Source organism: Canis lupus, chromosome 17 (genome assembly GCF_003254725.2).
Source record: "Canis lupus dingo isolate Sandy chromosome 17, ASM325472v2, whole genome shotgun sequence".
Taxonomy (NCBI): domain Eukaryota; kingdom Metazoa; phylum Chordata; class Mammalia; order Carnivora; family Canidae; genus Canis; species Canis lupus.
The window spans coordinates 13870129-13891487 of NC_064259.1; the positions used below are offsets into that span (position 1 = coordinate 13870129).

The window sequence follows — 21359 nt, forward strand, 5'->3', positions numbered from 1 at the left end:
GAATCTTCAGGGCAAGAGAAGAGACATACAGGCTGTGTAGTTTGAAATAAACTCCCTACATTATTTTGATAGACACTTCTTCACTCCTGTACATTTGGGAAGGATATAACACGCAGTGAACAGTCGCATTACAAATAGAAGAGGGTTAGAATGTCAGGAGAAGGTTTCAGGTGAGTGCTGAAGATGGAGCTCACAGGTGGAGAGGAGCACTGTCCCTGGTGATTCCACAAGGCACCAGAGCAGAAATCACCAGGGATGGGCCCTTATTCCACCCTTTCTGTAATTTGAAGCTGCCTCTCAAACTCACTGATCCCAGAGCATCTGTTTCCTCTTTTTCTATCTATCCATACTTTTACTTCAAAGAGGACCTCAATTCTATGGTCTGACCACTTCCAGCCCATGCAGATCTCTACCTTTTTGACCTTCTCTTGGAACTGAGGACAAAAAAGCCCTCTTGTGTTGACTATAACAGTTTTCATGCTTGACTTACTTTACCAGATTGTTTGAGATTTTCAATTTCCTAAAGGATGGGATTATGTCTGAGTTTCTTTTGTCATCTTCACACTGAAGAACGCATAGAAAATAGTAGCTACTGAATGAGGGTCATGACTGATATATTTTGGACTAGCTTACATCAAATTAAGAAGCAGAGCAAAAGCTATATGTCAAGCAGCAGTTTTCTCGAGGCAGAGCTGGGGTGGAGTATGTATACATAGTGCACTAGAGATAGAGGTGGGGATAGAAAGAACAGGAGAGGGCATGAAGAGGAAGGAGGAGGAGGAGGAGGAAGGAAATCCCCAGATCTGCTATGTAACTGCTGTGTACTTCAAGCACAGAACTTAATGGAAAGACTAATCTGTTCAAGATGGGTCCTTTGGCCATGGAATTAATAAGAACAACTTGATGTGGAAGGCTCTATAACATAGAGAAAGTAGACAGAATATAGCTTTTGAAGTTAAGACCTGATTTTGGATCTTAGTTCTGCCATTTATTAGCTGCGCATTATGGGACAAGCTACTTTTTCTTTGTGAGTATTAAGTTCTTCATTGATAAAAATGGGGTAATAATAATAATACTATGTTACAAACATTTGATTTGTAAGAAAATGAGGTGGCATGAAAATAACCAGCTCACTGTGCCTATTATAAAATGGATTATGGTTAAAAACTGCTCAATGTTTCTTGAAAACAAAACAAAAATAATAAAAGAATGGTAACAGCGAAAGTCTAGGATATAGGATACCATACTTTATGTTACATTTTGAAGTGGCAGCCAAGGCTTTTTTTCCTGTGTAAACCTTGGACCTACCTGCTGGCCCAGAGCTAAAGATTTCAAATGTGAAGCCTTGTGGTCCAGAGGCAATGGACCCACCAGGTAAGCTTCAAAGGAGCTTGCTTACCCAGGAACTTCTGTCTGGATCTCATCTTAAGATGGAAAGTGCCCGATATGAATAACCTGCTGATTTATTTCTGAATGAACAGTGTCAGAATTGGTATTCTTATGCAGGTGGAGTGACTTTTTAATTTTGTATTGATTAAAAAGCTGGTCATAGAGGCAACAGAATAAACTCTAATTTTCAAGATTGTGTTTAGCCTTACTCTTTCCTTCCTTGAAGACCAATATTCTACAGTGATGATGGGTAACAATTCATTCTGTCTACCAACATCCAAAAATGAGCAATGCTTTGTAAAACCAACTAGGCTTTAGCCTTTCAGCTTTTAAGCATTCAAGTACTAAGCTTATCCTAAAGAGTCATCATTATGATTTACCCATGAGGGTAGGTGCAGTTGTATTCAACAGCACTGACAGCTCAAAGAGAAGTAGTTGAAAGTAACCTGAAAGTTCAAAATGTTTTCAAAAAAATCAAAAGGTAACCTCTTTTCCAAATGAACTAAGTTCTGGCCTGATCTTCTGAAATACCTATCTAATAACCTAGAGATCCACAAAAAGTGGTTTCTGTAATACCGGACTCACTGCTTTATTTCTCCTCTCCATCCCTAATTGTTCATTTTTGATTAATGCCATAAGGTACATGAGCTGATATGGTGCCGAGCTTCTGTGCCCCTTCAATGTGGAACATGTGGTCATCAAAGAAAATGTGGGGCCTTATCTTCACCAAAATGGGACCTTTGGGGGCTCCAGCAAGGAAAAGAGCTTCGTCTATCTCTAGACCCCAGCGGCGAAGGGTTTTCAGCACACGGGCGCCTGAACTGGCTGCACTCCTGGCTGTAACCAGGTAGGTCCTGATAGGGCAAAGTAACCGTTCGTCTTTGGCATAAAACTTCTTTTGCAGTCTGCCTAAATCTTCCAGAAAGCCTTTTAAGGGACCCTGTAAAAGGAACATATGTCACAACTGTGATCCAGTGAGCTAAAGGAAGTGAATGCTGAAAAAAAAGCAGAGGCTTATAAGAGCTTATAAAAGGATATAGTACTGCACTAGGCATGCAGTATTATAACAACAATGGAACAATCTTGAAATTCTATGCATTTATGTGAATATATTTCCTTGTAGCATGAAACTATCCTTGCATTCCTGGAATGAATGTAGGATGACCGTATAATTTATTATCTTAAATATTGATGTTTTAAGAGTGAAAGAAGTTTCTATAAAAATTTAAACCAGGGCAGCAGACATAAATTTTCCATGACAAAATGGGATACTCTAAATAAAATTTGGTTAATCACCAAAAGAACTATTTTAGTTTTCTTTTTGTGAATTGCAGATTTTAATATTATGAAGTATACTCCTTTATTTAGTTCAGTGCCTTCTGGGCTTGAATCTAACCTTGTCTCATATTTACAGTTACCTTTATGATCTTCAAACTCACTTTTATTTTCAACCTTTCTGAACACTTAATTTCAGCTGTTTTCTGGAATAGAACAAGAATTGGGTTTTGCTATGTGTTCCAATCTGGAAGTCTTAATTTTTGAAACAAAGTAGAATTTTAGGCCACTTACATTTATTGGTATTATACATATATGTGATGGTTCTTTCTTATGCTCTTTATTGCATTTTCTTGTTTAAAGATTTTAAAGGATTGTTCATTGAGTGTGGTTTTTTTTTCCTTTGTGGATGTATGTATGTTTTATCTAAGATTTAGGAAGGTTTGTATTCTTTCTTTCTATTGGTTTCTTTGTAACTATGTTTTTATAGTTCTGTTTTTTTATTTTTTTTAATCCAGGATCTATTCTTTTTTACAATGTGAAATAATTAAATCACAGCACTTATTCACCTCTCTCTTATCCTCTATTTCTTCTGCACCACCCAATTTTACTTGTTCCCTCTTTCTCAGTGTTTACATTTGCATTATTAAAGATTCTTATATTTTTGTTTATCAGCTTTACATCCTATCCTTTGATCACCTATTATTACTGAAGATAGCAACATACTTACTCTTCCTTAGCTATTTTCCTCCACGTTTTTCCAGTTTTCATTAGTTATATCATTTCTACATTGTTAGGACACATAATGTGTGCTTTCTTTTCTGCCACCATATTCCCTACAATTGATTTAGTTTAGTTCTGGGATTAAATATATCCTGTGCCCATTTGTCCCTTTGTGTTTCCAATCATCTACATGTTGGCTGAAATGTTGTCTTCCTAGACTAGTTTTCTCAAGAAAATCTTATGGAAATAACAACCCCTGATATTTTCAACTGTTGATCTATATTCTTTTTACATGAATGAATTTTTAGCTGGGTATAGAATCTGTGATTTAGATTTTCCTTCCATTTTCTTAGATTTTTAAAAAAGATTTTATTTATTTATTACACATACACACACACACACACACACACAGGGAGGCAGAGATACAGGCAGAGGCAGAAGCAGGCTCCATCAGGGAGCCTGATGTGGGACTCGATCCTGGAACTCCAGAATCACACCCTGGGAGCCACCCTGAAATCCCAGATTTTTTTTTTTTCAATTTTTATTTATTTATGATAGTCACAGAGAGAGAGAGAGAGAGGCAGAGACATAGGCCGAGGGAGAAGCAGACTCCATGCACCGGGAGCCCGATGTGGGATTCGATCCCGGGTCTCCAGGATCGCGCCCTGGGCCAAAGGCAGGCGCCAAACCGCTGCGCCACCCAGGGATCCCGATTTTTTTTTTTTTTTTTTAATAAGTAATGCTCTACTGTCTTTTTCTTTTGAGTGCTGCTGTGGAGAAGATTGAGGACAGCTTGATTTTCTTCCCCACTCATATGTGCAGACTGCTCAAAGAATTACTTCTTCATATTTGATGTAAAACAATTTTACTAGGGAACATCTCCAATTTTATGATCACTTTGTTCAATTTCTGATTATATAATGTGGCCTTTAATCTTTTAATAGTTTAATATATGCATTAAGATCTTCTGACAGTTTGAGATGTTTTATTGGTTTATATTTTTATATAAATTTGCATTGCATCTTTGTATTTACTACACACAACCCTCTCCTCCCCTCAGAATATAATGGCAGTGTTTTCTTCAGGGATTCCATTTATGTATATGTTTTCTTTACCTGTGATCTATTTTGTCATTTTTCCTCTCTAAAAACTTATTTTTCAACTCTACTTATTTCCAGAGTTCTGCCATTTAGCTTTTTACTATCTGTCCCCTGATTCTTGCAATTCTACTCTATGACCCTGACTTGCTTTATTAAGTTTTTAAAAGTTATAGTAAATGTTTAGTGATATTTTTTATCATACTTTGGCTACTATTTCTAGTGAGAGATCTATGTGTCTTATTAGATCTTGCCTTTCTTTCCCTTTCCTCAGTATCTTTGCTTATATTCTTTGCCGGTTCTGTTTTTATTACTTATCACTGAAACAGATTGGTTTTCCTTGGAACATTTTGAGGATTTATGGCAAAGGTAAAAGATAATATTCTAAGGCTAACTTGATTTCATAATTCCAAAGATCCCTTCTTCTCTGCTGTCCTGGAAATAAATTGTTTTTTTAATAAACATGGCTTATTTAGATGATCACTGTCTATTTTGATCTAAACATTATTTAGATCACTGTTTCCCTGAGGCTGCATATATCAGGAAAAAAACAAGTAATACTCACTTTCTAAAGGTGAAAAACATATCTATATCTATCTCTATGTATGTGAAAAAAAACTATTAACTTTTTTTTTTGTAACAGTAGTAAAGGGGGTACAGTAACTATTAGCAGGAGCCACCCAACTCACAATAGTTTGGCTTTGAAACACAGAGGAATACAGTTCTCCTTGCTGCTTTTGAGTGGTTTCCAAAAGGAGAAATAGGGACAAGTCAGTTTATGTTACTATATTCAAACCAGGTATCCATGTCATCCTTTCTTATTTCTATTTTTGGTATGTTTTATAATTTAAACATTTGTGCAGCAGTACTGGTATATAATTTGTCAATAAAAATATCAAAATATGAAGTAAAGTTCCTAAAAAATACTTTTTGAGAAGCTATATGATTTAAAACATTTGGAATCTGCCTAGGATGTAGAAAGTTAGAAAAACTGATGATATTCCTATCTAAAATAAGAAAAAGTCAGATAATCTAAGAAAAAGATCAGAACATTTATTGAGCCAATTAGAGAGCTGAGGTAATAGGGCAACAGAATGACATGAAATGTAAGGGTACAGTAGCAAAGTACTGTGAGTTGATAGTATAGGTGAAAATAAAATGTGTGACAATAGCATGAAATATGGGAGGAAGGGATTGGGAGTATCCTGTTGTAAGATTCTCACACTGTACATAATGTGGCAATATATTGTTTAAAAGTAGATTGTGCTTACTTAAAGTTGTATGTTGTCAATCCTAGGGTAATCACTGAAAAATTTTAAATGTGTTATAAGTTAATAGTGGAGATAAAAGGAATCCTGGAAACATACAATACATACAATAAATCCAAAAGCAAAAAGTAAGAAAAGGAAAAAGAAACAACAGATGAAACATATAGAAAAAAGTAGGAAGATGGTAGATTTTAATATTAAGTAATGATCATATTAAATACAAATGATCTAAGAATAGCAGTTAAAACACAAGGATTGTCAGATTGTACAAAAAAGGCAACATGAACTATATATGTATACTATCTACAAGAAAGCCAATTTAAATACAGAGACAATATAAATGTAAAAACAAAAATAGGATAAAAATAAAAATTATAGAAAAGATATACAATATAAACACCAGTCCAAAAAAAAATACAAACAAAGAGCAAAAAGCTTGTGTGATTATGTGACTTTCAGACAGAGAGACATTACATAATGAAAAGGGATTATTTAACCAAGAATGTATAACAATCCTAAATATTTGGGCACTAAGCAAGAGAGATTAAAAATACATGAAGCAAAATGTATATAATTGCAAGGTGAAATAGATTGATCCTCAGAATATACTTCAAGACTTTGACACTACCTCCTCAATAGTGGATAGAAGATAGAAAATCACTGGCAGTATGGAAAATCTGGGCAATATTACCTGGCTAATACACTGTCAACTTAATCTGATTGACATTTTTGACTACTCAATAACACAGAATCAGCATTCTTCTCAAGTAGCCATCAAGTATTCACCAAGATAGGCCATATTCTGGGCTCTTCAACAAATTTAAAGAATTGAAATCATAAAAAATATATATATATATTCTCTCTATATACTTAGGAGTCAAAGAGTGAATGTCCTACCCCAAAGATCAGGGACAAGACAACGATGTCCCCTCTTACCACTCTTATTGAACACCACTGAATGCACTAGCAAAGGTATTAAGGCAAGAAAGATAACTAAAAGACATACAGAATGGAAACAATGAAATAAAAGTGCTTTTATTCCCAGTCAACATTGTCTATGTAGAAAATCTCAAAAAAACAAAACAAAACTACAAAAATTTTTCTATACTAACTGGTGAATTTAACAAAGTTGCAAGATACAAAGTCAATATGCAAAAACCAATTGTATTTCTGTATATTTACAACAAACAGATTGGAAATCAAAATTTTATCATTCACAATAGCACAAAAAATATGAAATACCTAGGTATAAAATCTAGAAAGTGTTGTGATAGCTGTATACAAAAATATTTGAAACACTGTTGAAAAAAAAATCAAAGATGACCTAAATAAATGGAGAGATATATTATGTTCATGGACTGAAAGACTTGATATTAAAACATCCCCCTCCCCAAGATTAAGCTAAAAATTTAGCACAATCATAATAAAATATCCAAACAGAATTTATTTTCCAAGGATGGACAAGCTAGTTGTTGAATCTGTAAAAAATGCAAAAGACTCAGAATATCCAAAAGAATTTTGAAAAATAACAAATTTGAAGAACTCACACTACCTAATCTCAAGACTTACTATAAAACTGTACTAATCAAGACAGTGTGATATTGGTAAAAGCATGGGCACCTATATTAAAGGAACAGAGAGCTAGTCTTTCCCACAAATAATGCTGGAGCAATTGGAACATCCATAAGCAGTAAAAGTGAACTTAACCAACACTTTGCACAAATACAAAAGTTAATTCAAAATAGATCATAATCCTTAAAAAAGCCCTAAAATTACAAAATTTTGTAACATAGGAAAACATTAAGAAACATAGGAAATTTATGTGACTTTGACGGTTTTTAGATATGACATTAAAAGCACAATTCATGGGCAGCCCCGGTGGCTTAGAGGTTTAGCGCCGCCTTCCACCCAGGGTGGGATCCTGGAGACCTGGGATAGAGTCCCACATCAGGCTCCCTGCATGGACCTGTTCTCTCTCTCTCTCTCTCTCTCTCTCTCTCTCTAATAAATAAATATAAAATCTTTTTTTAAAGCACAATTCATAAAAGGACTAATTGATAAATTGAACTTCATCAAAATTATAAATTTCTGTTCATTGAAAGACACTGAAAGAGAATATATAAAGAGAATTTAAAAAACCATGTTTATCTTGAGACTAAGAGAAAATATTTGCAAAACATATCTGCTAAAAGACTTATATCCCTAGTATGTTAAGAGCTCTCAAACTTCAATAATAAACCCAATACAAATGAGCAAGACATTTGAACAGATATATTTGCCAAAGAGTACACATGATGGCAGATAAACACCTGATAACATGTTCAATACCATTTGTCATTAGGGAAATGCAAATTAAAACCACAATGAGATACCATTATATATCCACTAGAACATCTTAAAAGAGGCAAACAAAAAACAACTTGCCAGTACGAAATACTGTTAAGGATGCAGAGCAACAAAATCTCACATATAGAGCTATTGGGAATGCAAAGCTCTCTGGTCACTTTGGAAAATAGTTTGCCAGTATCTTACAAAGTTAAACATATGACCTAGCGACATATATACCATATGACCTAGTAATCTTACTCCTAGTTATTTACTCAAGAGAAATCAGATCTTAAGTTTATATAGAACCTTGTATCCAAATGCTTAAAGTGGCTTTATTTATAAATGCCAAAAATTGGAAATAAGCTAAATATCCACCCAACAGGTAAATGGACAAAGAAAATGTGGTACAGTCATAAAAGAGACTCGTACTCAGCAATAAAAAGGAATAGACACTACTAATACATGGAATGATGTGGATGTATCTTTTTTCTTATTTGAGAAGTCAAATTCAAAAGATTATATCCTGTGTGGTTCCATTAATGTGACATCTAGAAAAGGAAAAACTTTGGGAAACAAATCAAATTAGTAGTGGAGAGATAGATCCTGAAGATTGCAGGGTAGGATGTCTACAAAGATGCATGAGGGAATTTTGTGAGTATAATGAGTATTTTGAGTTTGGTCATCATTTCATAATTGTATACACTTGTCAAAAACGTTTAGAACCATCCACTAAAAATTATGAATTTCACTATATATAAATTATACCTCAATATTTCTGATTAAAACACAGACATACACACACACGATTGGAGACCACTGGCTGAGAATGGTGAGATGAGGTAGGCATCAAATCAGGAAATGTCTGTTACTTGCTGTGGTGCCACACTGGAGGCTTATAAATTGCACTGAGTGGACAAGTTAATCCTGTCCAGCTGTCTACTCCATCTGAGATAACTAGAACATTGTCATGACCAAGCCGCAAGTCCCATGATCAACATACTTGAAAGGTTTGGGCAGTAATTTCACCTCATAACGTCTTTCCCATCAGTGGAACACATTGGCAAAGGCTGGTCTTTATAGAAAAGCTACCCTCTTCTATGTAAAAAAAAAAATAGCATCTTTATCCACTGCCAGAAGGACTGCATAATGAAACAAGTAGGTTTAATAGAAATTTGTTGGGTATTCCAGTAATAACTAGTATTGGGCTTCAAAATTTCAATCGTTTAATGGGAAGAACAAGTTCTTTAACTTGGAAAAGGGAAATGATTAATGCCAAATCTAAAAGAAATTTGAATTATTTACCTGTAATGAGAAAATGATATTTTAAGATTATCTTGAAGTAATTATGTTTTTGAAGTTTTTTTTTTTTAAGTGTTCTTTTTCTGGAACTCTTCCAAATTTCAGTAATAGTTAAAGGCTACTATACAATGGCCTCTGAATTTCAGCAAAGCAGACTTTAAGTAAAATACAACAAAAGACTTTCCTCTCAATTTGTTAGCATTAAGCAACTTCATAACATAAGATCGAGGCTTCAAAGAAGCTATTATGGAGGGGCCATGAAGTTATATGCATGTACACACACACACACACACACACACACACACTCATACACACAGTTTAAATATCACTTGCTGTAACATGAGGTGAGTTAGTGAAACTTTTCAGCTTTCAGTTGGTCTATTTATATTTTTAGAAGTGTAATGAAAATAACAACTTGAAGTTTATCTTAAGTTCTAGAAGAGCTAAGAAAAAAAAAGACCAATTCTTTGGTCAAATTCTTAGATTAAAATTAAATAACCCATCAGTTCAGATTCAGTTTGGAGAATATTTTGATGTTTCAGATTTCTTTGGTTCAGAAGTTGTAAGTTTTGTTCTTTTCAGACTGTGACTTTAACACTTCAGTTCATGGACTGATTCCAAAAAAACGAAATATTCAGTTTCATTTTGATTAGGTGTTCATAGCTTGCACTTGTTTGAGGCTCATTATTTTGATTCAATTTGAGCTCTCAGTTGTGCAGATTTTCTCAATTAAGTAATGCCGTTAGTGAGTTTGAGGTTTATGGACAAAGAGGTCCACAAATGTTTACTGACCTATTGGAAATCATTTTACTATTCTGGGAATTTATTATGTAGAAATGGCTCACTGGTAAACCATATTACCTCTATTACTTATAATTTGGAGGTGAACTCATTATCACGAGAACATCATAGAAACACTTCCAAAAAGGATAGATAAAAGAATGCTAAAACAAAACAAAACAAACAAACAAAAAACCCAACTGACTAGTAGATGTTTCAAAATGAGGAGTTCATGAAAGGGAGAAAAGTATGAAGGATAAGAAAGGAAGCAAAGTGTAAAGAATAAGAAATGAGGAGTGGCCTGCCTAAAATAATTTAAACTATGTATATCTGTATTTTAGAAAATAAGCAGATGAAAAATAATTAGAACTCACTGAACCCACCTGAGCAAGAGGCTTATTTTCAAATAGTGTTTCATGTTGAAAGAATTTGTCCAGCCCATACTCCTTGGCAATATGTTCAGATTCGTCAGAGAAGAGGACGGCATCCCCGTCAAAGGCCACACGGAGCTGTGTGTCACAGTAAGCCATGTCTTTAGCTCCATCAAACATTGTTGCAGAGGCGATCCCTGGCAGACCATGGAGATTTATTAATACTCTTCTCAGGGGCATCAGTTTCTTCTACCATTTTAATGATTAAAAAAAAAGAAAAAAAAGGTCCGCCCAGACCTCACAATATTTTTGTCTAGCTAACCTGATGACTCAATTGCTCTTTATAACCACACATCTCAAAACAGTTGTTTATGCACTGCCTCCATTTCTGTAATGGATGGGAAAGTGTAAAATGGGTTGTAGGACAATCACTGAGAATGTCCACCTCCAAGAAGGTCAAAAGCTCTAAAAGAGAGATTTAGGGGCTGCCACTTGTGGAAACACCTTAGCAGAAAATTTAACAAGGACATAAGCCATATAATCTTATATGAAGCCCAATGAAAGTCAACACTAGTGCAAACCTCTTTATTAACTTGAGGGATAAAACCCAATGAATACCTTCTTGTATTGCTTCTTGTACTTTTTCAGAATCTGCAGAAAGATACAAGTTGGTAAGATATGCCTTCAAATAGCCAATGGGGCTTTTTCCACCGGTCAGACAGAAGCGATCAATTAGTAAGCCTATTATTGGGCAAGAAAGACTTTGTTATGTCAGAGACAATATCCTTACTTTAAATGTAAATCAAAGTTATCTTAGGAATAATTAAGGAATAACCTTAGGAATAACTTCCTTACTGAGGTTTTAGAATTACCTTTGTAGCACTAATATTGAAAAACTGCTATGTTACATATAAAAATTATATTTTAAATTATATTATTATTTTATATAGTAGTGAATGTATTTGGTGTATGATAGCTTATTAAGTATGTTCACATAGACCATGCCACTTTACACTCACAACAGTTGTATGATAGGCATTATTATCATTGTTACAGAAAAGGATATTGAGACACAAAGATTTGTCTAAGCCCACTGATTCACAGTGACTCTTGTGACTAGACTAGACAAAGTTCTCTTCCTTCAACCACAGGCTCTTTACTTGTTGAAAGAGGTAGTTAACGTGTGGCTTTATTTTAAGCACTATTTCTGTATTTCTGGAGGGACAATACAATAGTAATGACAAGCACTGCTAGGGTTTAAGCTGTTTTCTGAAAACAACAACAAAAGGTCTGAAATTGTTTCTGGACTTGAAACTGTATTTATTTATTTGTTTATTTATTTTTAAAGATTTATTTATTTGAAAGAGAGAGAAACCAAGCACGGGGGGTGGGATGGGGGAGGGCAGAGGGAGAGAGAATCCTGAGAATCATCAAGCTGACCCCCTCCCTGAGGGCTTGATCCCAGGACCCCAAGATCTTTCCCTGAGCCAAAACCAAGAACCAGCTGCTTAGCTGAGTTACCCAAGTGTCCCTTGACTTGAAATTTTAAATATAATTTAAAAGTACACTAAATATTAAAATGCCATTAAATGTCTTTCGAATCAATAACAATTAAAAAACAAATGCTAGATATTGGTGAAAGGTTTGTGACATAGGCACCTATTTTTACTTTAGATGAAAGTATAAACTGGTACAAGCTATCTAGAAAGTAATTTGACAATATGTATCAAGAGCTTTTATTGGTTTATACTTTTTGACATTTTCTAGCTTATTCTAAGGGAATAATCTGAAACTCTGATATAGATTTACGTGTAAAGGTCTCAGTTCAAGATTATTTATAAGAGCACAACACTCTAATGATTTGAGAACAATTAAATAAAGCATAACATTATGCATATGATTCAAAGTGTTTTTAGATACATAGTGAACTGTGTAGCTGTACGTGATATAAAGTAGAATTTTGTGTCTTGTCAGTTGTTTTTCCTCTGTATGGATTAAGAGTATAGTAGGGTCCATCCATCCACAGTTAAGGTTGAAGTGTTTGCTATGATATTAACAAATACCCTTTTTTTCACTTAAGCCAATATTGGGCATAAGTGCCACAAAAGTGTATTCTACAAACCCTTAAATAATATTAATTTAATGATCAGAAATAATTTGGTGGCATTGAGGACTTCAGAAGCAATTAAAACATCATCTCCCTTTTTAAGGAGATCACAGTTCACTGAGAGCCAGGCATGTAAAACAGAAATGATAATGTAATAGGCCATAGCAGAGGGAGATACAAATTGCCTTCAGCACCCAGATAATGGAAGAAACTAACTCTTCCAGGTGAAAGCCTATTGTTTCACGAATAAAGTTGCTTGAGAAGATGAACTCAACCAGCTCATTAGCAGAACTGATAGGTACATATGATTTCTTATGCCCTTGATGGGCTCCGTTCGGTGAAGAATCGATAGACCCAGGGTAAATTGTGTAAGATTGAGTGTTGTGAAAAATAAAAGGTTTAGCATAGATGAATACTATGATCTCTTCTCATGTCTTAACACTATGAAAGCTGCTGTTTTGAAAGGCAACCATTTTTTAAAGTATGTCTCAGACATCAGACTTATAATTAGGATAATGTAAAACTCATAAGTTGTAAGACAGCTTGATTATTTATAACTATGCCCACTTTAAACCTTGAATTTAAATATGCAAAAGTTCAATGTTACTTTGGCTTGACATATCCATAAACCTGGATAGGTACTTAGAAAATAGTCTAAAGCTCCCCAAATAACAAGTCAAGTAATTCCATAACAGGAAAATGGGGATTTTCTCTTAAAGTATCCAACATGCTGATGGAAATGCCATGAGGAACCTAGAGTCAATCAAAATTTCCATGTTAAGGAACAAAGATAATTTTGCTGGCATGGATATGGATTTGATGTGTGAGGAGAGCAGTCAGGGAGAATCAGATTGTAAGAGTGGCCAGGAAAGGTGAAAACCCGTAAACCTCAAACACGGATCTGTGGTGAGCAAGAGGTTTGATCACACAGGGAAAGCCTCTGGGTTGATGGCTCCTTGAAGTCAAGTTTAGAAGTGAAAAACATAAAACAGAGAAATATATTGCGGGAGCTGGGATTAAGACTTTGAAATTCACACTTGACAAGTTAAGTCCAGAGCTTTGGGCCCAACGCTATGCTGAAGTTAAAAATGAACATGGCCTCTCTTTCTCTGACATAGGCAAATAAACATTCCTCACGCAGAGGGGGGTTTCAGTATCAAAGACACTGCATTAGTTAGGCCACAGTTAGCAAAATAACATGGCTTCTCTCTTCCAGAGCAGCAAGCTGTTCTTCCACATGGTATTTATTTTACTTACCATAGTGATTGACGCTGTTTATAAGCCGCACTCCCACTTGGGCATGGTTATTAGTCATCAGTACAATATCAAATAAGTCCTGTTCGTTAGGATACAGCTCACGGAGTCTAGCATTGACATGCTGCAGTGCCTGCAGGTTACAAACATGAATGCATGTAAAGAGGGCCAGGCAAGGTGGGCATTGAAGTCTGAAGTCTGGAGAGAAAAGATATCATTGGTGTCAAATTCAAACTCTGAAGACTCTTCACTGAGAGATCGTGGCTCCTTGAAGGTGGGGTTATGCCACTCATTTCTGTACTTTCAGCCTCTTATGCAAAGGACTTCAGTTAATGTTTACTGAATAGATAGGTAATGTTTGTTAAAAATTGTTACATTTGGTTTTCTAGAATTCTCTCTGTGGGGTAGGCAGAGAAAAGGATTGGGATAACCCTTTCATGCTTTGTCTATTTTTTTTTATTTCTAAAATCTGCTTTTCTTTATCATCTGGTGATTATCATTTATTGTGAAACTATAGAATGCTTCCTGAATTTGCATATTATCCTTGCAAGGAGACATGCTAATGGTTTCTGTATTGTTCCAATTTTAGAATACATGCTACCAACACACTTTGTCTATTTTCTAAACATGAGTCTTTAGAATAGGTCAGTAGTTTCTTCCCATGCTTCTAAAATGCCCTATAATCACTTCCTACTCAGGGATCCCTGGGTGGCTCAGGAGTTTAGTGCCTGCTTTCCACCCAGGGCGTGATTCTGGAGTCCCAGGATTGAGTTCCACATCAGGATCCCTGCATGGAGCCTGCTTCTTCCTCTGCCTATGTCTCTGCCTCTCTCTGTGTCTCATGAATAAGTAAATAAAATCTTTAAAAGAAAATCACTTCCTACTCACACCTTGCAGAAGTGTCATTTATTTCTGCCTGGTTATAATGTTATTGTGTAACATTTGTATAAGTTATATACGGGATCAGTGTTACGAGTTCAGAGAACCTTACATTTTTCAATTAAAATCATGTCAACCAAGATCATCTTGATTTTCTTAATATGTTATATTTGGATCAAAAGCAGCTAAAGTGAATTTCATCTCATTTTAATGAGGCATTTTGTTTCTACTATAGGCATTGTAAACTCATTATTGCTTCTGGTTACCATTCCTTCTAGGAAGGAAACAAAGGTGTTTCTTAAAGGTGTCATGATTAGAACTGCACTGAGGCCATCTCAACATCCCAAATCTAGAACTGGAGGCCCTTTCTCATCAGTCTATGAGCCTCTATTGGAAGCATAAGCTGACCTGGGGTCAATTTGAAAAAGACAAGGATTACAAGAGTGGACCAGGAATTATCTGGGAACCTGGATGAGATCCCAAGGGTTTTCATGGGTCCTTCCCTCTGCATCCGGGGTCCTGCCATTACAAACACAGTATAACAGTGTACCTTAACAAAGCGGAACGCAGGCCCTGGGGTCAGGATGACATTCTCATTGTTGAGCTGATATTCCATGTACTTTTCTAGACCCTCTTCCTCGTAGATTTTCCTGGCGTCCATCATGTTGAAAAGAGCCCGGGATGACACAGCGATGGTGATAGCATTCTTGGGTTTGGGCTACAGAGAAGGGCGCCATTGGGAGGACAGTCAGCCACACAGATGGAAGGGATCAGGAAAGGGGCTCATGCCAAGGCAAGGTGGGAAGAAAACAGCGAGGCCCCTGTTGGAGCCCTGGGATGCTGGAGACAGCCAAGGGCTGGGATTCCCTCCAACTCCTAAGGCTGCATGGGTAGGGGCGAAGCTGGGCAGGACTTCCTACACATTGGAGAGGAGGGAGGCTGGGGGAGACTCAGGCTTGCAGGGTTGAGTGGAGGGGACCCTTCTCACCGGTCGGGGGCGCGAGCAGCTCGGGATCTTCTCGTACAGAGTTTTCACCGAGGCCCAGTAGGCTTCCTCCTCCTCCTCCTCTTCCTCCCGTTGGTGCTGCCGGGGTGGTTGAGGCAGTTCGGACAGACAGTCGCGGTCCAGCTGAGAGGAGTAAGTCGATCTGCGCTGGGAATACGACTTCCATTCGGTGGGGGGCGTGCGTGGGTAATCCCGCAGCTGCGAAGACTCCCGGGAGTCGCGGATATCCCGCACGATGCCGTGAGCCCAGGCTTCGGGATTCTCTTGCATCCTGGTGCTGCGCCGGGATGAGCTATGGGGCTCCGGGGGAGTGGGAGGACGCGAGTCGAGAGGCATGGGCGGCGTGGATGGCAGAGGTGGCGTGGGCGGAGAGGCCTGCTCTGACAGCTGCTCTGGGGACTCGTGCTGGCTAGGGGAGGCAGATGAAGTCCGGGAGGTCGTGGAGCTATTGGGGAGCTGGAGCAAGAAAGTGAGTTTGCATTAGATGCGTATCTGTCCCCATCTCTAACCAGGAGGAGTCAAGGAGCCTTCCCCTCCCCTCTATCCATTCATAGCCCTTAACTTGATCCTAGTCAATCCTAGCTCCTTTCAGTGGGGCTTGAAGGGGCTCAGATGTTTCAAGGCCCCAGTTATTGGCTATTTCAGTTACATGGGCACAGAGATAGACGGTTCTTATTTCCCTCTACCTTCCCCCATCAGCACCTCAAGCTTTTTTTTTTTCCTTTGGAGTTGATAGGGCACAGGTCTTCTTCCTTGCTTGCCCTAAGGCAGCTGGCACTTAGTTTGTTGCTTCCTTTGCATTTGCTCAGAGATCTCCAGGTAGGATGGGTCCTTGCTCACCACTGCCTTCATCTGTGACCTCCAGTTAACTCTATGAGCAACTAGACCAGACGTTCCCACCAGCAGACTCTACAAAACACCTGGAGGTACCTCTCTCTACATTGCCCTCTGATTAATGCCATGATTGCTGGGAAGGTTGGTGGATTGGAGAACGAAACATCTCTCCATTGCCTTCAGAACTCTGTGTGCCTTGGAGCACCTGGGTGGCTCAGTGGTTGAGCATCTGCCTTTGGCTCAAGTCTTGATCCTGGGGTCTTGGAATCAAGTCCCACATCGGGCTCTGCATGGGGAGCCTGCCTCTGCCTCTGCCTCTGTCTCTGTGTCTCTCATGAAAAAATAAATAAAATCTTAAAAAAATAAAAGTAAAGAAAATAACTCTATGTGCCAATGGAGCTCATCTGGAGAGAATCATCTTCCTAAGTAAAAAGGAAGAATTCTAGAGAAAAAATACCTTTACGAAGGTGTGCAATGAATTATTAAGCATCTATATATTATTTCAGTTTTTATGACTGTTTCATGTGTTTCAAAAGGCATATTTTTGGTTAGACTATTGAGCCACTTTTCACAGAGATACATGTTTCCTAGTGGCTAGGTCTGTGTCATTCTCTCTCCCTGTATCAAAAACTTAATCTCAAAACTAACATTTTCTTTTCATGGGGTCAGGCCTAGTTAAGGGACCAAAACAACACACAATCTAACACTTTTCAACAATTTATCTCTTTTGTTGATTTTTCCACTCCATCTTCTAAGGTTTGATTATTCAGTAAATAGTTGTTAAAGGAAGGAAGGAAGGAAGGAAGGAAAGAAGGAAGGAAGAAGGTAGGAAGGAAGAAAGGAAAAAAGGGAGAAGCCAAAGGGCTTAATCATTAAGTGTAGAGCTTATAGACCTAGTGACCCTGGGCTTTAATCTACCTCTATTAGTGTTATTAATGTGAGATCTTAGGTAAGTTACTCTGTGTCAATTTTCTCAACTTAAAATGGGGCTTATGGGGTTTTTGTTTGTTTGTTTTAATGATGATTGAATTAGCTAAAACATGTGAAGTACATAGAGGGGCCTGGCACATAGAAAGCATCAATAAATGTTAACTATTATTATTATATCATGTTCTCCATAATTTTATATCCATCTCTACCTTAAGACTGGTGCTCTTGCTTCTGGGTTCGTCTATTGATGGACCTCTGGTAGATGGGCTCCGTGAAGTTCGGGACCACTGATTTCGCACAAGGAGACCTCGGGAATCAGTCTTTGGCAATGATAATTCCTGTGATCCCTTTGGAGGAGAGAAGAGACCCAGGGATGTAACACCCCATCACCCACTCCTGCCATGAGCATGCCTACAGAACAACTACTTCAAGCTGAACATAGCAGAGCCCAAAGAGAAGGTCCTTGTCCTATATGGCCTTACCTCAACCTTGGCCCTTACATGCTATTCTAGCTCTGGCCCAATCCTAAACTCTCTGAGGAGCAAAAAAATAGAGATCCACCTGGAGGAGAATCCAAAACTAAGAAACAAATCTGATGTCTCATATTTTTTCACCTGTGGCTCTTCTTAAATGGAAGATGGCAGAGTTGACCATTTTTCTTCCCTTTTTCCCATTTTCTCCCTTAAGGTTAAGCCTGTTAGCTGAAGCTAGGAAGACATATATATTTACCATTTTTGAGTACACTACAAAGATGAGGGCAGCTAGCATCTAAGTGAGGCTGCAGCAGGGCTCCCAAGCAGCTGCCTAAGAGGGCATAGAGCATTCTTTAGCTTTTCCTTTGGGAAGAATCAAACTGGAAGACCCTATGGAGAGGCAAGTGGAAGAGTTTCTATTCCCCATATCCTTCCCCTCACCCAGATTGCCTGTGGCTCCCCTCCAAAATCAGTAGTTTGATCTCTGCTCACCCTGATCATGGTGATCTGCCGGCCCTGCTCCCACAACAGGCACATGTGAATATAAATACGTATTGTGCGGCAAGGGCCAAGAGGTACTGTTCCCTCAGCTGCACAAAGGCAGCGTCTACACGACGAGTGACCTCGCATGGGGCAACATCTCAGCAAGTGATTCGGATTGACTGCACGCCTCATCTGAAAGATTGTGCAGAAAATGGTCAATGCGATGGCCAGACTCCCCTGCCCTCCCTGATTTGAACAAAGACCAGTCTCCTCCCATAGGCTGAGCAGAGAAGGTGGCTGTGGTTTCTAATTATATATTCTACATGAACATGGGGATGTGTACTGGTGGGGAAAGCAGGGACCAGCTTCTTCTAGTTTGTCCTTAGCCTCTCCATGAGGATATTAGATATCCCTTAATAGAAATCTTGGAAGCTCAGTCTTATCTTCCAGAACATCCCTACCCCCTCAAATTTTCTGTTGTGCTTTCTGCTCTGTAATTCTCTACCAACACTTAAGAGGTCAGCTCACCTGAGTGCTCAGACGAACTCCTGATTTGTCAGAATCCTTTCTTTTCTCTGTGTCTATGCTGTCTTTTGAGTTCTTCGATCCAGTCTCATTCTTAATATGGAAACAAAGAATGTTTATTAATTAATCACAGGAGCATAAGAAACCTTGGGTTTGGGAATAAAAGGATAAACAAAAATTAGAATTTGTCTCTTTGCCAATATAAAAAAACATATGTACATATATATATATGTATATACATGTATGCATTTTAGACATTTTCCATCTTGTTCTAAGAGGCATAAATAAAAATAATACATATCAGAGAACTATATAAACAATTTTTAATATATAAATTTGTTGGTTTATAGATTTGAGGCATGAGGCATTTATCATTTTAAAAAATGATGCCAGAGGAAATACTGTGGGATGACTTTCCAGAGCTCAGTAGGACTTTGATTTAAATGTGAAATTACTCATACAGAATAACATTTATTTTCTCTACTACTCTAAAGATTGCTACTTAAGGAACTTTTCGTTTGGCCATGAAACTTCTTTTGTTTCTTTTCTTAATAAACCTGAACTCCAATCTTCTGTGGATCTAAGCCTCACCAATATTAGCTGGATTTTTAAAATCAAGGTTATTAATCCTGTGCAGATCTATTGACAGTCCTACCTTCTGTACATATTTTCTAATTGTTCATACCAGCTAGGATGAAAAGAGGTTTCTTGTGAACAAGCTAAGAGGGAAGACTAGTTAGGCGAGAACAGGGAGATAATTCATGTCATGGTCACTATTCAAATATGTTTATTTTCAACTGCGGGAAATATCATTGTATTGGAGCATTATTTGTATTGTTTCACGCTAACTCAGTAGCTATAATGTGATCAAGACTAGTGTTATTTCCTATTTTAAGAGCTCATCTTCTAATATGGATCAGTGTGCTCAGGAGCAGCATGTGCATTATTTCCTTTTTGCATCAGTGTTAGTTGGACATTTGAGTCTGTGACTGCAGAGAATGGCAGAGGTGTGTGGTCCTAGAACTGATCCTGAAACCCTTCCAGCCATTCCTTACATCATCACCATGAAATCCTGTCACTTATAACTGCAAAAGATATTTAAAACTCAGTTCCTCTTCTCTGTCCCTATTATCATTGCCTTGTTCCAGATCTCAGATCATTATGGGCCTTCATTCTTAGAATTATAGACTTTTGATTAGGCTTCATAACCTCAAATCCTCCCTGATTTCTAGATCCATAGACCCCATCTATTTAAAGTGATATTTATAAAACATAAATCCAATTATGCTTCATTTCTGGTACACTCTTCATTCACTTTTTTTTTTATTGAGCAGGAGCCTCATGGTGTATCCTGTCTACCTCCAACTTGCCCTCCACTGTACACTTTTATAGGTATGTTTGCTTGTGCTAAATGACTTGTATTTGCCTACATATCAACCTGTTTCCTTGTAACCTCCTCTTCTCTTTAATGTTCTTCAAAATGCATCTCAGCATGACCTGGGAGAAGTTGCACAGGCAACACATTGCTTTGTGTTGCCTGTGTTTTTTGTAAGTACTTTTACTGAGTACTGAATTGTACTTTGTTTATGTATTCTCTTTCCTACTATGCTGTGCATTCTTCAAAGATAGAGTATTTTCACTTCTTGTCACTAACATATAAGCATATGCTCAATAAATGCTGAATTATTAGACTGACTTATCCTGAAGGTTTTTTTTTTAAGATTTTATTTATTTATTCATGAGAGATACAGAGAGAGAGAGAGAGAGAGAGAGACAGAGACAGAGACAGAGAGGCAGAGACACAGGCAGAGGGAGAAGCAAACTCCATGCGGGGAGCCCAATGTGGGACTCGATCCTGGGACTCCAGGGTAGATCCCAGGACCCCAGGATCACGCCCTGGGCCGAAGGCAGGCACTAAACCACTGAACCACCCAGGGATCCCTCCTGAATGCTTTAATCCTCTTTTGCTCCATTTTTCATATTCTTTATTTTCTTTCCATTTACTCCACTTATAGTAGTATATGAAATGATTTAATTGTTGCAGAATATTCCCAGAGGTAATGATATTTACATTTGTTGATGTCTGCATTTTCTTAGCTCTAATGCAAGATTCTAGGACATTCAATTCACTCACCTTCTTTTTTTGTTTCAGAGATGTTTGACTCATTTCTTTTCACTCTTGAATTTCTTTTGTTGTTATGCAGGTTTTCCTCTCCCCAGCTCCATTTCCTGTTGTTTCTGTTGCTCTAAGTTTGCATTTAGAATGTCAAATTTATGACATCATATGTGATTCCATAGTAACAAACTGACTCTGAATATGTGACTATAAAAAAAAAAC

At 37.5% G+C, this 21359-nt stretch overlaps 1 protein-coding gene and 1 non-coding gene across 4 annotated transcripts; both read right to left on the reverse strand.

Annotated features, from left to right (window-relative positions):
• Window positions 1-1953: 1953 nt before the first annotated feature.
• On the reverse strand, window positions 1954-21311 carry NT5C1B (5'-nucleotidase, cytosolic IB). Of its 3 annotated transcripts, none has more exons than XM_025454589.3 (10): window positions 21156-21311; window positions 19025-19114; window positions 18506-18688; window positions 17750-17887; window positions 15759-16232; window positions 15321-15488; window positions 13895-14024; window positions 11149-11271; window positions 10543-10727; window positions 1954-2329 (listed from the first exon to the last, which is right to left on the reverse strand). In XM_025454589.3, the coding sequence occupies exons 1-10, from the start codon at window positions 21186-21188 to the stop codon at window positions 2006-2008; spliced, it is 1848 nt and encodes a 615-aa protein (XP_025310374.1). In that variant the 5' UTR covers window positions 21189-21311; the 3' UTR covers window positions 1954-2005. The 3 variants fall into 3 exon arrangements, with proteins under 3 accessions (XP_025310374.1, XP_025310375.1, XP_025310376.1); XM_025454590.2 differs by having other exon boundaries at window positions 19025-19167; window positions 21156-21307; XM_025454591.2 differs by lacking the exon at window positions 18506-18688.
• LOC112665190 (U6 spliceosomal RNA) lies at window positions 14399-14500 on the reverse strand. Its single transcript, XR_003140277.1, has one exon. It is a non-coding gene; the product is annotated as a U6 spliceosomal RNA (small nuclear RNA).
• Window positions 21312-21359: the final 48 nt, after the last annotated feature.

Excerpts from the sequence above, each read along its gene's own strand:
- NT5C1B (XM_025454589.3), bottom strand. The coding sequence starts at position 21,188 with ATGAGTCAAACATCTCTGAAACAAAAAAAGAAG. Across the intron at positions 18,689-19,024 it reads GAGTTCGTCTGAGCACTCAG|ATGAGGCGTGCAGTCAATCC; the intron begins GTGAGCTGACCT and ends ACAATCTTTCAG. Across the intron at positions 11,272-13,894 it reads AAACAGCGTCAATCACTATG|GCTTACTAATTGATCGCTTC; the intron begins GTAAGTAAAATA and ends GCCCAATAATAG.